Source organism: Scleropages formosus, chromosome 1 (assembly GCF_900964775.1).
Source record: "Scleropages formosus chromosome 1, fSclFor1.1, whole genome shotgun sequence".
In the NCBI taxonomy this organism is placed as follows: Eukaryota; Metazoa; Chordata; class Actinopteri; order Osteoglossiformes; family Osteoglossidae; genus Scleropages; species Scleropages formosus.
The window spans coordinates 18063262-18078194 of record NC_041806.1 but is presented as its reverse complement, the minus strand read 5'-3'; the positions used below and the strand labels follow the sequence as shown (position 1 = coordinate 18078194).

The 14933-nt window shown below is 41.5% G+C and overlaps 1 protein-coding gene across 1 annotated transcript; it reads left to right on the top strand.

Annotated features, from left to right (window-relative positions):
- Nucleotides 1-188: 188 nt before the first annotated feature.
- Nucleotides 189-13383, top strand: alkbh1 (alkB homolog 1, histone H2A dioxygenase). The gene is made up of 6 exons (XM_018732326.2): nt 189-326; nt 7948-8056; nt 8311-8473; nt 10716-10806; nt 11415-11608; nt 12901-13383. Exons 1-6 carry the CDS (start codon nt 189-191, stop codon nt 13358-13360), a joined length of 1155 nt encoding a protein of 384 aa, XP_018587842.1. The 3' UTR covers nt 13361-13383.
- Nucleotides 13384-14933: the final 1550 nt, after the last annotated feature.

Below are 14933 nucleotides of genomic sequence, written 5' to 3'. Positions count from 1 at the left end.
TATTTTTTTCAATGTTCATTAAAAGTACATATTATTAGAACTTTAGTCCAAGTTGTCACGTCGTAAGCAAATATTTTGCACGAATTCTACAAATTTCTAATCACTAATAATTATTATCGTTATTATTTTACTACTATTAATTCAGCGTTAACCCGGGTTGAAGTTCATAGTTCACAGTGCACGTAAAGATGGCAAAGATGGCTGCTTCGGTAGTAGAACATGGACAGGATGCTTTTAAGAATTTGTTTAAATATTACAAACGTAGAAATCCGCCGCCAGATTTCAGCAACGTCATAGACTTTTCTAAAGGTGTGAGCACTGACAAGGTAATTGTAAAAATATATAACGTACGCTCCGCTTTCACTTTATGTTCGTCTAAGTACTAGTCGTGACGTGTTTCTTTCAGCTGCGTTTATATAATATAATACAGTACAGTGTCACATGAATTAACTGTGTCAAAGTCGCCGGGGAAAGGTGGTCGAACGTACACGTGACCGAATAGGTTACGCCTATAGACCGTGCTGTGCGCTGCCTACAAGGTTAGTAGTACCGAAAAATGAAATTAATTGGACAAAAATCAACCAATCCAATGGCTTTGCCTTGGGGAAGCAGGCACGTGTGGCACGTGTTCTTTGAGCAGGAGCTGCCGCAGTGGTTTGCGCTGTTGGCCTGCGGTCACTGTGTGAAGGTTTGTGACTGCAGCTCCACTCATCGTGCTGTAGTGTCCCTGAGCAAGAGACTCGAAATTGTTTAAACACACCGTGCTGAACAAATACTAAATCGGTGGCGTATCAAGCGTTGTTGGTCACCAAAGGAAAGCAAAGGTTAATCACGACCTACCCTACCTACGTATGGTGAAGTATATGGAAGCGCTATCTTGCTGTACAGTATATGTGTTGGAAACAGCAAGTGCAAAAAGTCATAGCAGTGATGTACAACAGAAATATAAAGCTTTTTTTAAAAAACGTAATGAGGCTAGGTACATAGCTTAATGGAACATTTCATTATTTCCCTTAAGTGAAAAGCCTGAAATGGACTAAATTTGGCATTACACATTGTAGGTATGGAAGGGGAGCTACTGATGCACCTGTGAACAAAGAAATATTTACATCTTTTTGGGTAAAATATGAAGGATAGCTTGTTCTTGTGTCACTGAAACAGTATTACTCACACACACACACACACTGTCTGAACCGCTTGTCCCGTACGGGGTTGCAGGGAGCCGGAGCCTAACCCAGCAACGTAGGGCGTAAGGCTGGAGGGGGAGGGGATACACCAAGGACGGGATGTCAGTCCATCGCAAGGCACCCCAAGCAGGACTCGAACCCCAGACCGACCGGAGAGCAAGACCAGGTCCAACCCACTGCACCACTGCACCCCCACAGTATTACTCTGCCACTCCAATTAACATTGACATTAATCTATACTTGTGCAATAAGTGTTGCTTTGAAATATTCAGTAATTATTCTGTAATGTAACCCTCTCTGGAGAAAAATATTATTATATACTTACTTATTCAGAGTCACGGAGGTCTAGAGCATATTATGGAAGCACATCCTGGATGGGATGACATTTTTCAGCGGTTTCCAACACTGTTTCCTAGCAGGCTCTCAATTCTGTAGACATCAGAGGTTGCTAGAGTAGCCCAAAGCAACACTGAAATAAAAATACTGTTACTTAAAAAAATTACTGAAGTAAAAGTAAAACAGTATCTGGATGAAAAAGTTACTCAGACACTTTGATTCAAATGAAGCTTTTTTTAAATGGAAACCACTAGATGCTGTATGTTAACAGGTGCAGTATAAAGTTTTAACTCATGAAAAATTTTACTTTTATATACAGTACTGTGCAAAAATTTAGGAACTTAGTTGATGAAAAAAGCTGTAAAGTGAGAATGCTTCCAAAAATAATGCTTTTAATAAACTTCCTGCAAAGCTTAGTAGCCATCTATCGTCATCAATCACTTGTCCCAAGCGGGGTCGCGGGGGCACGGCCAGATCCCGCTCTCTGGCGGGTTTAGGGGTTGAGTCCTGCTTGGGGTGCCCTGCATTGGACTGGCATCCCATCCTGGGTGTTTCCCCTCCCCCTCCAGCCTTGTGCCCTGTGTTGCCAGGTTAGGCTCCGGTTCGTCGCGACCCCACTCAGGACAAGCGGTCTCAGACAGTGTGTGTGTGTGTGTGTGTGTGTGTGTGTGTGTGTGTGTGTACTTTCTTTCTTTCTTTAACGACACACAAAACCCTTACTGTAATACTGTAACTTTTTGCAAAAGGAATGCTTGGAAATCTTAGATATGCCCTTTCACATTGGCACTAATGCAGAAGACATTAAATAACTGTCTAAAACTAAATTTTTTTGTGAAACATCTTAAGTGCCTAAGACTTTTGCACAGTACTGTACATACATATGTAGTATATATCTAAAAGTACAATTCTTCATGCATTTATGTATTTTATTTATGTTATGTATTTGTGTTTTTCATATTTTATAATATATATTTATATAATTATAATATATTGACTTCTCAGTAAATTGTGGCAAGTGGTTGTTGACAATGGATGCAAATTTGCAGAGTGTTCTGAGCTTTTTCCAGAACCTAACAATTGCATGAGTAGAAGGGCGTCTATTATATAGCTCTTATTGGGTGACAGTAGCAGAAGTGACATACAAACACACTTTCGCTTTCGGTTTACATATATTAATTTAGCTGATGCTTTTTTCCAAAGCAACTTACAATAATTTGTACAAGTGTGTAATTTTTACTGGAGTAATTTAGGGTAAGTACCTTTCTCGAGGGTACCACAGCTGGAGTGAGAATTCAAACCTGTGACCTTTGGGTCCAAAGACAGTAGCTCGTACCACTAAGTTCGGCCAGTGTACAGTGATGATTAGTGGCCTCCACTAATGTCAGAAAGGTAAATAGGGGTTTTAAAGCTAGTCTCTTCTGGACTCAAATAATAATTTGTTGTTAATTAATATTTAAAGAATAGTTTGTCAAAATACTGACATATACAGCACTTTTATTTTTTGTTTCAGGGGAGTTTAAAGAGGACTGCTTACACTGCTCATTATTTTTACTGGGTTCTAGTTAGCGCTGTGATAAGGATAACTTCGAGCTGAAGTACCATTCTTTAACAGGTATCTTTGAAGAATAAATATTTGCTTATTATGCCTCAAATCCAGTTTAGGAACTGTTTGTGTCTAATGTGTGCATTATATTTACATTGGAGGATCTTTGTTGCAGTTCATCGTGGTTGTGTAAGTTTGTTTTAATTCCACTGTAACCTGGCATGCATTTCTCCCGCACGGTAAATCTGCGTATAGATCTAGGTAATTTGTTTTGTAATTGTTAGTTGTCTGTTTGTTGTATTTACGTTTTTGTCAATGAAATCTGATTGTGTCGTCTGCTGCAGACTGCATGTCATTCTGGGGTTTAGAATAATCGTAATTCCCCTTTGCTTTTGTCCTAATCACCGAGTAGTTTCGGTTGGTGGCTCAGTATCGGGGAGTTTACATGCGGGAGTTCACCAAAAGAGTCTATTGCTACTACCTGAGTTCAGTTGTCCACATCATGTTCTGCGAGGGTCATGCACCAAAAATATTTGTTATTAAATTTGTCTGTAGTAACCGGACTAAGCACTATCCTCGTCATCACAGACCCATACACTCCCATTGCTACAGCAACCTGTATCCTCTGTCAAACCCACCATTGTGTTTTGGCCTCTGGAACTGCCAGTCTGCTGTGAGGAAGGCTGACTTCATTCCAGCCTACGCCTCCCGCCTCTCACTGGACCTCCTGGCCCTGACAGGAACTTGGATCGTAGCAAAATGTACATCCATACCTGCAGCCCTCTCCATCACCTACTCCTCCTCCCACACTCCTCGTCCCTCTGGCAGTGGTAGAGGCACAGGCCTGCTCATCTCTCCTTGCTTGGAATATTCTGTTCTCCTTTTCCATCTACTTGATCTGTCCTCCTTTGAATTTCACACTATTTCTATCATTGCCCCAACCACAGTCTTGGTGGTCATTCTGTATCACCCTCTTGGCTCTCCTTTTTGCTTCCCAGATGACCTTGACATTGAGCTCTCTTCCAGTGGACACCACTCTGTTGATTCTCCTGGATGATTTCAACTTGCATGTCAGGGACATTCATGCAAGCAGCCTTCTTTTCATCTTCCGTTTCTTTGACCTCTCTGTGACCCAGTACTCTGCTACTCACAAGGTTGGCAATCTCCATGACCTTGTCTTCTCTCAAAACTGTGGCTGCTCTGTCCTCTCTGTTACTCCAGTGCATGTCTTTGATGATCTCTTCATCTCCTTGCAGCCCTGCATCACCATTACCAACCCCCCTCCTGCTTCTGCACCCTCTGTCACCTTCTGCCGCAACCTAAAATGTCTCTTGCCCTCCTCCCTCTTCTCTGCGGCACTATCTTCTCTCCCTTTTGCCGAACAATCCTAATAGGTGTCCACATACAGTGCTACCAATGTTTTATTCTCAACCCTATCCTTCTCCCTAGATTTTCACTGTCCTCTAACATCCAGACCAGCACGCCCCAGTTCCACCCCATAGTTATCAGATGTACTACATACCAAGAGGACCAAACTCCAAGCTGCAAAATGATGATTCCGGAAATCAAAGATTTTCATAGACCTGGCAGTTTACACAGAACTCCTGGTGATCTTCCTCTGCCATTTCCTCAGCTAAAACCACCTTCTTCCACAACAAACTACAATCTGCAGTCAACAATCCACACGCATTCTTCACCACCTTTTCTATCCTTTTCATCCTCCTTCTTCATGTTTCACCGCTGACTATTTTGTCTTGTTCTTCAGTGACAAAGTCAACTCCATCACAGACAATTTCTCGGCATCCACTAACCCCAATCATGGTGTACCTCCATTTCAACCCCTGTCAGAGACTGGAATCTCCAAACTCCTGCTGTCACACAAAGCCAACACCTGTTCCCACGATTCCATCCCTTGTCTCTTTTATCTTCAAGATCAACTCCTCGCGCTCTTCTGACTGCCTTTCATCTGTCAAAATTGCCTTCATTACACTGCTGGGAAAGAAACCCAGTCTGAATCCAGATTCAGTCAAGAACTACAAACCAGTCTCCCCCCTCACCTTCTTTCAAAAACTCTGAAACAGGCAACCTATTACCAGCTATCTGCATTTCTTATCCGGAATGATCTCCTTGATTATTATTAGCCTAGGCTCAAAGTTGGACATTCCACCGAAATGCCATCCTTGCAATATCAGATGCTTTCCAGTCTCCCTCTCCTCAGTCTGCATCCTTGAGCTGTCTGCAGCATTTAACACTGTCAACCACTGGTTTCTGCTGTCATCTCTTAAGACAGTTTGGCATTAAAGGAACGACACTGAAATTGTTTCAGTCCTACCTATCAGGTAGACCTTAGCATGTGGTCTGGCTTGGCTCCCAGTCATCCCCTTAGCCTCTCTCAACTGGTGTCCTATCAGGTTTGGTACTTGGCCACCTACTCTTTTCCATCTTCACCTCTTCTCTTAGCTCTGTCACCTCCTCCCATGGATTCTCCTATCAGTGCTATTCCAACGATACCCAGTTCTTCCTCTTTTCCCCAGCAGCTACAGATGTTTCCTCAGGCATCACTGCCTGCCTCTTGGACATCTTTATCTGGATGTCTGATCACCACCTAAAACACAACCTCTACAAAACAGATATCCTTCACCTCCCACTAGGTCCATCCTGCTGTTGAGAGCTCTCTATAAAACTCGACAACTTGCTCATTACACTTACTTCATTGGCTAAGAGCCTGGGAGTAATGATCCACTCAAGTTTGTTTTTCTCTCAGCATATCAAAGTTGCATCCTAGTCCTGCAGATACATCCTGCACAACATCCGCAGGATTTGCCTCTTTCTCACAACAAACTCTACACAACTCCTGGTCCAGGCCATGGTCATAGCCTGCAACTGCAACACTCTCCTGTCTAGTCTTCTGACCTCTGCCATCAAACCTCTACAGTTTATATAGAATGCTGCTGCACCAGTTGTGGTTGATCTACCAAACTGTTCCCATGTATCCCCCCTCTTCTTCTGTTTCCATTGGCCTCCTATTCTTGTCTCTCCATTGGCAACTTGAAGTTGAACACCTGCTTAGATCAAATTCAAGACTCTAGTTATGGCCTACAAAACCCTCAATGGATCTTTTTTTTTGATGTCTACAAGACCTGATCACTCACTACACCCCACCAACAATGCTACTCTGTTTCACCTCTGCCCCTTAGGTGAACCCATAAACAAGAGACCTAAAATCAAAATCGCAAAGGTTTTTAGTTTTGGCTTTGATGTGGTAGAGTGACTTCCCCCCTGACTGTGACCTGCTGAATCTCTCTACATTTAAGAAGGGTCTCAAAAGTTACCTCTTTCTGACTCAGTTCTCCCCTGATCCCAATGCTTAATAAACAAGGATGTTATCTGTTTAATAATTTAGAAATCTTATAACTACTCATGTAGCGTGTAATGGTTTGTACAGTGGTGGGTGACTAATTGACTGTACTCAAATGAGAATCATGTGTCTCCATGCAAATCTCTCGTTGTGTTGCTGTCATGTACTTTTTATATTGTTCTCAGCGATGTATGTCACTTTGGAGAAGAATGTCTGCAAAATGAATAAATGTAAATGGCGTCAGTAGTGTTTTGGTCATATAACCTTCCCTTAATTACTTGCTAATTGTAATTTCTGGATTCTAAATGTCCTAGTCTGTAATTTATTTAGCAGTGTGTGCATTAGGCCATATTTTCCTCCTTACAAAACCACATTACTTTTTGTGGTACTGCATTAATTACCATAGCAAATGCATGCTGTGATCATGCAGATTTTTCTCAGGTAAGTATAGTTTTCAAAGTAACAAATTATTTAAAATATTAATGTATACAGGTATTCCATTTGGTGATACAAGTGTCATTTAATTCTGTTTTGAATTCTTGTGAAAACCTTTACTCGGTAATCATACTGTATACTACAACACAGACAGATTAATTGATTTTTTCTTATCTATAACTGAAAATTAACAAAACTATTTTTACTGTGACTGAATTCTTTGACAACCAAAGCGGGTTTATCTAAAAAAAAAAACTGTCTCTACCTTTTATGTATCACTTTTTCTTTTTACTTTATGTATGTTTACGTTACTTCATTTAGCATACACTTTTCTCCAAAGTGACTTCAGATGAAGGTGACTTACACTGCCATACACACTACTTACAATGGGTCACACATCCATACATCACTGAAACACACTCTCTGTCATTCACACACTATGGGTGACTTAGACTGAACAGCATGTCTTTGGACTGTGGAAGGAAACCCACAGAGGCACAGGAAGAACTTGCAAATTCCACACAGACTGAGTGGGGATCAAACTCACATCCTCTCGTACCATCCAGGTGCTGTGAGACACCAGCACGATAATATCGTTGAATTTTATTTGTAAGTTTTGTTAAACACTTAATATAATTATTATGTTTATTAATCTTTAAGGACAACTATATGTCTTTCAGTATGCATCTCTGAAATGCTGGAATGTAAGGTGTTGTATTTTGTTTTATTCTGGTGCACCAGCAGTATCTTCCTATTTACTGGGCACTGTGATAAGGTGTTTAATTTGTCTATGATAAAGTATTTTACAGGCATTAAGGGATATCATTACTTATGATCCATTACTAGTGTCGTTTTCATTGGAGGAAAGGTTTTAAGATTTATATGTTAATGAATATGGGTCCTGTTCCATTAATCTTTGTTGTAAGTGATATATTGTGCAGACTAACAGTTTTATCCAAGTTGTCAAAAACAAATTATTATACTCACAGTGTATTTTTCTTAATCTGCGAATAGGACTCCTGTATAAGGGTTGGAAAAAAGTCTCAGTAGTTGTTTCAATTCTAATGACTGATTGTCTTTTTGCCTAGGTTTACCCTGCCAAACTAAACTTTGCTGCATTCAGTGAAAGGGATGCGCGGATGGTGGGACTTCGGCCAGTCCAAGCCTGGAGGGCCTTTGGTCTTGAAGGTTATCCAGGTGGTTTTCTACAGAGATGTGTATACATTCATGGGGATCATTTTGTTTTGATTGCACTTTTCTAAGAAGAATATGCTCGTGTTCAGTGAAATCACTTACATTTGTCAGGAATCAGAAACCACAGATCTCTTGCAGCATTACTTCAGTTTCATTTTGAACAAAGTGATCAGCTTTTTTCCATAATTTTGAGTGGTCTTGAGCACAGACTTTTACAGTGTACTTCCAGTGCTTTTTAACTCTTGTTCTTCACACAGGTTTCATCTTCATCTCAAACCCATTTCTTCCTGACTCACAGCAGTACTGGGTGAAGCAGTGCCTTAAGGTCTACCCACAAAAACCCAACGTGTGCAACCTGGACATGCACATGCCTGCTGCAGAGACAGCAGACATCTGGGAGAGGAGTGCAGAGCTGATAAGGTGAATCTCTTTCAGACACACATTGAATGTGGTTGCAAAGTTATTCAGTAGTGACTGGCTCATGATGGATGGACGTCATCAGTGGTTCCACTCTGACGCACAACAAGTAGGTGTCGGAATGTGGTGGCTCTACCCGTTACACCACCTGCTGCCCAAATGAGTACCATTGGTGCTTCAGACTGAATCTTAACTGGTCAGGTTATGGTTATGTGGTGATGGTACTGTTTTGGATTTTCATAATATGAGAACATGTTTCTTAGCGGCTAGATGAAGACATGTCAGCCATGTGGGTCTGAGCCTGGAATGCGTCTTTTTTTTGGTTACACTTTGAATCTGTATTGAACAGGTTGTTTAAGGTTGTTTGAGATGTTTCTGCAGGGCGAAAGTGCGCTGTAGCATACAGTGGAAAACCATAATTGAAACATAATATCCAAAAAAAAAAAAACTGTGGATGATGTGAAGATATGTTAAAGTGCTCCTTAATAACCAATATATCTAGCGATATAGAAGGTGAGCTCACTGTGCTAGTTGTGCTGTTCAGGGATGTAGTTGCCAGTAGGAAATAATTTTACCCGTGTTGTGTATGCTAGTGGTCATCTACGCAACATGCCTGTTTGTTTTTTGTGGAGAAAATCCATCTGCCCTTTTCCTCTGTCTTTCTTTTGCTGAAATGCACTTCTGTGACTCTGAGGTATATGTGACTTTGGAGAAAAGTATCTGTTAAATTAATAAATGTTTGTGTAAATGAGTGGTCACTATGTATGGAATTGGATTGCACAGCACTGACCACAACCCTAAAATGACTCTTGAAGTCCAGTTTCCCATAGTCAGCCTATTGACTGAAATATGGTACTGAACAATAAACTGATATAACAAAGCATAGAATACAGTTTCTTGGTAAACTGCTGCCTGAAAGCTGGAGTTTTATCGAATTATAGAGTATTATGGTGTTATGGTGTTATGGAGTGATTGCAGAAAATGATGGAAATTTAGCTATGCACAGTGTTACTGAAAGTGCAAATGGAAATGAGATATGCGGTAATACACACACACACACCCACACATTGTCTGAAACCGCTTGTCCCAAGTGTGCTTGCGGTGAGCTGAAGCCTAACCTGGCAACATAGTGCGCAAGGCTGGGGGGAGGGACACACCCAGGACGGGACGCCAGTCCGTCGCAAGGCGCCCCAACCGGGACTCGTACCCCAGACTCACTGGAGAGCAGGACCCGATCAAACCTGCTGCGCCACCACACCCCCTGCAGTAATACATTAAACCCTTATTACATAATTTCTAAAAAGAATTGCAGTCATTCTCAGATAAGGCAGGTTTTTAATGTAGTAGTAGTATCAGTAATTTTCTACGCAGATCTGTAAAGAACAGAATGAGGACCTCATACCCAGGAATGGTTCAACACATTCATGCTCTTGTCAACAGAGATTCTTATGTGCTTGGACAATCATGAAATAACAAAGAGGGTGACAGAGACCAGCGAGGTGATTGCTGTTTTAATGTGAGTCAGTCTTTGTCGAGATGTTCCTGAGAAACAGTGTGAGCTAAGGTGTGAAGTAAGACTCCACATATATTTTCAAGTTATCAGCAATAAAATGGTTTGTAATGAACTTATTTCTTCTTGGTGTTTTTTTGTTTTATGCATTTCTGTTTAATTTGCCACATGGAGTTGCATGTGAAAGGGGCGTGGTGGTGTGGTGGTGCAGTGGGTTGGACCGGGTCCTGCTCTCTGGTGGGTCTGGGGTTTGAGTCCTGCTTGGGGTGCCTTGCGACAGACTGGCATCCCATCCTGGGTGTGTCCCCTCCCCCTCCAGCCTTGCGCCCTGTGTTGCTGGGTTAGGCTCTGGTTCCCCGCGACCCTGTATGGGACAAGCGGTTTCAGGTGATGTGTGAGTTGCGTGTTTGGTTAATGTATGATCCTATGACAGCTACATTAGTTATAGTGTTTCACTGTTCAGTACTACTAATGGCTGGTGTGCAGTATCTAACTTCTGGGATAAAAGTGAGTCCCATTGTGGTGCGGAACAGTACATGACACTGCTAGCAGTTACGTGACTCGGTATGCAAATTGACGTGCCTTCTGCAAGGGCCCTACTGGGCAGAGTTGTTGAGGTGTTACTTACTGCTGTCTGACTCTGTGGTCTGTTTTTTCTTCATTCTCTGCAAACCCCAAGGGCACATCACCCTTGTAGCTAGTTTATGACTTAACAGTGTTCCGCTTTTGTTCCAGGAAGAAAAATGGTGGAAAATCTGAGCCCAGAACACTACTGGAGAGGCTCAGGTGGGTGACACTGGGCTACCACTACAACTGGGACACTAAGGTAGGCCCTTGTTTGTCCTCTCAACACCACTGCAAATGAAAATGTTTTAATGGATATGCTCTTAATGTGTCTGTTAATCAAAACTTAACTCCTGTCGTAATCCCAACACAGTTGGTTTGCACAGTTTTACCACTGACACTAATGACCAGACATTAAAAATTTTCATGTTTTCCAGGCGTCTGCCAAATGGAATAGAAGCACTGTATTTACATATAGACCTTTGAAACACTTTATCACAAGAGTTCAAATTCACTCATGTTCAAATTAAAGACACAAGTGCTTCCTGAAATACATTCTAAATAAGTAATGTCATTACCAATTCTGTTTTGTTTTGCACACAGCTGTAGGGTTTTTACCTCCTCAGTGTATGGACATGTTTTATGTTCTTTACTGTTAGCAGCTGTGTCTGTTTATTTTTGCTTGATTCTTAAAGAAGAGCTGATTTTAATCTATTTTTAAACCTTCTTTCATATGCTGATTGCTGTGTTCAGCCCTCTGTTGTATGAAATGTGCTGAGCCTTTCTACACTTGATGTACAGACTTCGATTCTTTGCCGATAACTGGCTTTCACTAACAAGGAGATCGCACCCCTGCTGCCTTCTTTTCAGACCTACTCAGCAGAGCACCATAGCTCCTTCCCTGCAGACCTCAGCCGCATGTCCCAGCATGTGGCTGCAGCCTGTGGGTTCCCAGCATTCAGTGCAGAGGCAGGGATCCTCAATTATTACCGCTCTGATTCTTCCCTTGGGATCCATGTGGACGAGTCCGAGCTGGACCACACCATGCCACTTCTGTCTTTTAGGTAAGGACTTGAGCAGGTTTAAACATTACGTACTAAATCTAGCACCACTAACCAGAGATCAGCATTTGGCAAATATACATATTTTTGTCATGTGTACAGTTCTGCTTATAAGTGTGTATTTCTAACAGTAGTACTAAGTAAAAGTTGGAAGATTTTTAAAACACCTGCACAGTTTTGTTTCATATTATAACAGCTGTGGAATTTAGTGAATCGCCTATGAAAGCTGTGCAAGCAAATTTTGTTTTAAATTGATTGTCGTTTTTGTAATGTAAATGTAAATGTTTTTGTCGCTGTATATGATTCAATTTATGATCATTCTTGTAAGAATATTCCCTTTACAGCAGTCATGTTGCAGTATTCTCTTGTTTTGCTTATACAAATTTTCACATTGGTTTTGCCTTAGATTTATCCTATAACATTGCAAGTACTTTCGTGTACAAATCTAAACCTATTTTAACTTAATGACATTTTTTCATTTTTCCTGTTGTTACAGCCCTTTGTCTTTTATATTTCTGCAAATAATACAGAGCCTTCAGTTTTATATGAAAGTATGCCTAGCCAATGCCTATGCCTGTTAACCTACCAATATTAAGATTTCTAAATAAGTCCCCAAGCTATCTGGTATGATATTAGCTGACAGAGAATAGTGTTTCACCTTAGTGGATATAAAGTGGTCAAGTGCTGAAGGCAGGAAATGATTTGCGTTGCACTAATATGACAGCTTGCTTACTCAGTATGCTCCTGGTTGTAGAGTTGTGGTAGGCTCCTGCTTGGGCACACCCCGTCACAAAGACTGACAGTTGACCCTGGAAACAACTAGTTAAGACACAGTGAGGACCAGGGGCAGCGTATCAACGAGCTCTATATAATAAAGTTTGGACTGAGAGAGCCCGAGAGGTTGTGCTGCGAGAGACTGTGCATCCATAGCGATAGTTCTTTGGGTTGCTGCTCTTTTGGTTCACATATTTTTACTTTGTGATTGTTTTGGTTCCTGCTTTTTTGAAAGGTGTCTGAGCAGGCAGACAGTCTGCTTTGGTTAAACATAGGTGGGACATTATTTGATTTGTCAGTTCTGTGATCCTACCAAAGAACAATAAAAAGAGCCAAAAAGCCACCCAGCACCACTGTCTACCTGGTCAGACAATGAACCCGGCATGCCTCAGCACGTGGCAGCAGTTTTCACATTGTATGGCAATGAAGCATTAAATGGGTTGTAAACTTTCAATAAATGTTTTACCAATGTCATCCATGGTACTAAAACAGTCATCCCGGTATTTTTGTCATGATTCTAGTTTTGGACAGTCTGCTGTCTTCCTCCTGGGAGGAGCCAAAAGGGAAGACCCTGCCACCGCAATGTTTACGCACAGCGGTGACATCATGGTGATGTCTGGTGCCAGCCGTCTACTTTATCACGCCGTGCCTCGCATCCTAGCCCCACCCACTGTTGCCCCCACTTCGCCAGGCCTTTTCAAGCAGTCTCACAGACTGCAGCAAGACATCTCAGAGGATTCGCTGGTCCACAACATAGAAGAGGGAGACTGGGAGGTGTGTGAGCATTATCTCCGAACATCCAGGCTCAATGTAACTGTCAGGCAAGTGCTGGGACCTGGCCAGGCTTTTCCTTCACAGACTCTAAACAAGGTGACCTTGTCTTCATCCAGAGGGTCCTACCATCAGGATGAGAGCACAGAGGATGTAAACATAAAAACCAAAAAAATGAGGAATAACACTGATTGTTCTACTGAGTCATAATATTTTCACTATGAAACTCTCTCCCCCAATTGATTTTAATTTTTTTGTGTCATCTAAATAAATTAAAAATATTGCATTTGCCAAGTTGTCCATTACATTTTTTAAGTGTTTTTTTTTTTTTTTTCAGGCATTTAAAAATGCAGTGGTTTCCAGGTTTATCAGTTAGCCATTTAACAATTGGTTAAAATTTGTTGGCCTAAACTTGTGCTAAAGGTGGAAAGGTGGCCCAGTGCCTTGGATGTTTGGGCATAGGTTTGAATCTAGCTCAGTCTGTTTTCCTCATGTCTGTGTGGGTTTCCTTCTGGTGGTGCCAAAGGACAACATCATCTACCAAAAACAGAGGCATCACCTTTCGGCCCCCACACAGAATGCCCTCCTGACCTCGGCAGCACCTTCATATCCTGTCCATGAAAACCACAAACAGGAGTGGGGACAAGGCACAACTTTGGCGGAGCCCAACACCCACACTGAACGGGCTTGACTTAATGCCGAGTACACAGACATAGCTTTTGCTGCGTGTGTACAGAGACTAAGCTAAGTGAATGTCTGAAAGTGAAATTTAGATGATTGCTTGGTCTTTTTCTGCTTCTGCTTCTGTTTCCTTCTTCTTACAGAACTATTGCAGTGTTAAAGGTCTGACATTTTTCCCAGATAAAGCACCTTGCAATTACCAAAAATGAACCTTCACAGAACACAGGCACTGACATATTTATTGATTTGTGACTCCATAGTTTTATATTCTATTCTTTATACTCTGAAGGTTTACAAATATATTTATATATTGGGCTGCACGGTGGCACAGTGAGTAGCGCTGCTGTCTCGCAGTGCCAGGGTGGTGTGAGAGGATGTGAGTTTGATTCCCACTCAGTCTCTGTGGAGTTTGCATGTTCTCCCCATGTCTGTGTGGGTTTTCTCTCACAGTCCAAAGACATGCTGTTCAGGTTCACCCATAGTCTGTGAGTGTGTGTGTTCCACTGATGTAGATGAGTGACCCATTGTAAGTAGTGTCTCTAGCAGTGTAAGTCACTGCGGTGAATAAGGTGTGTGGGCTGATAACACTACGTAGAGTTCATTGGAAGTGGCTTTGGAGAAAAGCGTCTGCTAAATAAATAAATGTAAAATATTCTGATGTGCTGGTTTTCACATTGCACTGCTGTAATCGTATACGCAAACATTTACGAATCCCACACAGTTACAAGTCATTTGCAGCCACAATTCCTCATTAAGAATTTATGGGCATGACAAGTAGCACCTCTCAAACTGGTACAGCTCAGTTTGGATCCTGACTGATCAGCTAATGGTAACATGCGGACGTGTTCCTTTGGAAGAATAGAATACATTACATCAGAAAATATAGTAATAAATACATAATTTATCAATATGAAAAAAGGCAACCTGAATATCTTAGACTTTGCCACCTTCTACGTATAAATTTAAAGTATTACCTGAAATACCCATCCTTTATCTGGACCTTTATGCCGCATCAAATATTTTTACGATCTAGTGACCTTAAATTTCTTTTGTTTTGCAATTATAGCATTGACAAAATCCCATTCAATTATCAGCCTTCCAC

What these genes read in the sequence shown, in the direction of transcription:
- alkbh1 (XM_018732326.2), top strand. Translation starts at nt 189, where the DNA reads ATGGCAAAGATGGCTGCTTCGGTAGTAGAACATGGACAGGATGCTTTT. An exon ending in AAGGTGTGAGCACTGACAAG is followed by an intron (nt 327 to 7,947) that starts GTAATTGTAAAA and finishes CTTTTTGCCTAG; the next exon opens with GTTTACCCTGCCAAACTAAA. An exon ending in AGGAGTGCAGAGCTGATAAG is followed by an intron (nt 8,474 to 10,715) that starts GTGAATCTCTTT and finishes CTTTTGTTCCAG; the next exon opens with GAAGAAAAATGGTGGAAAAT.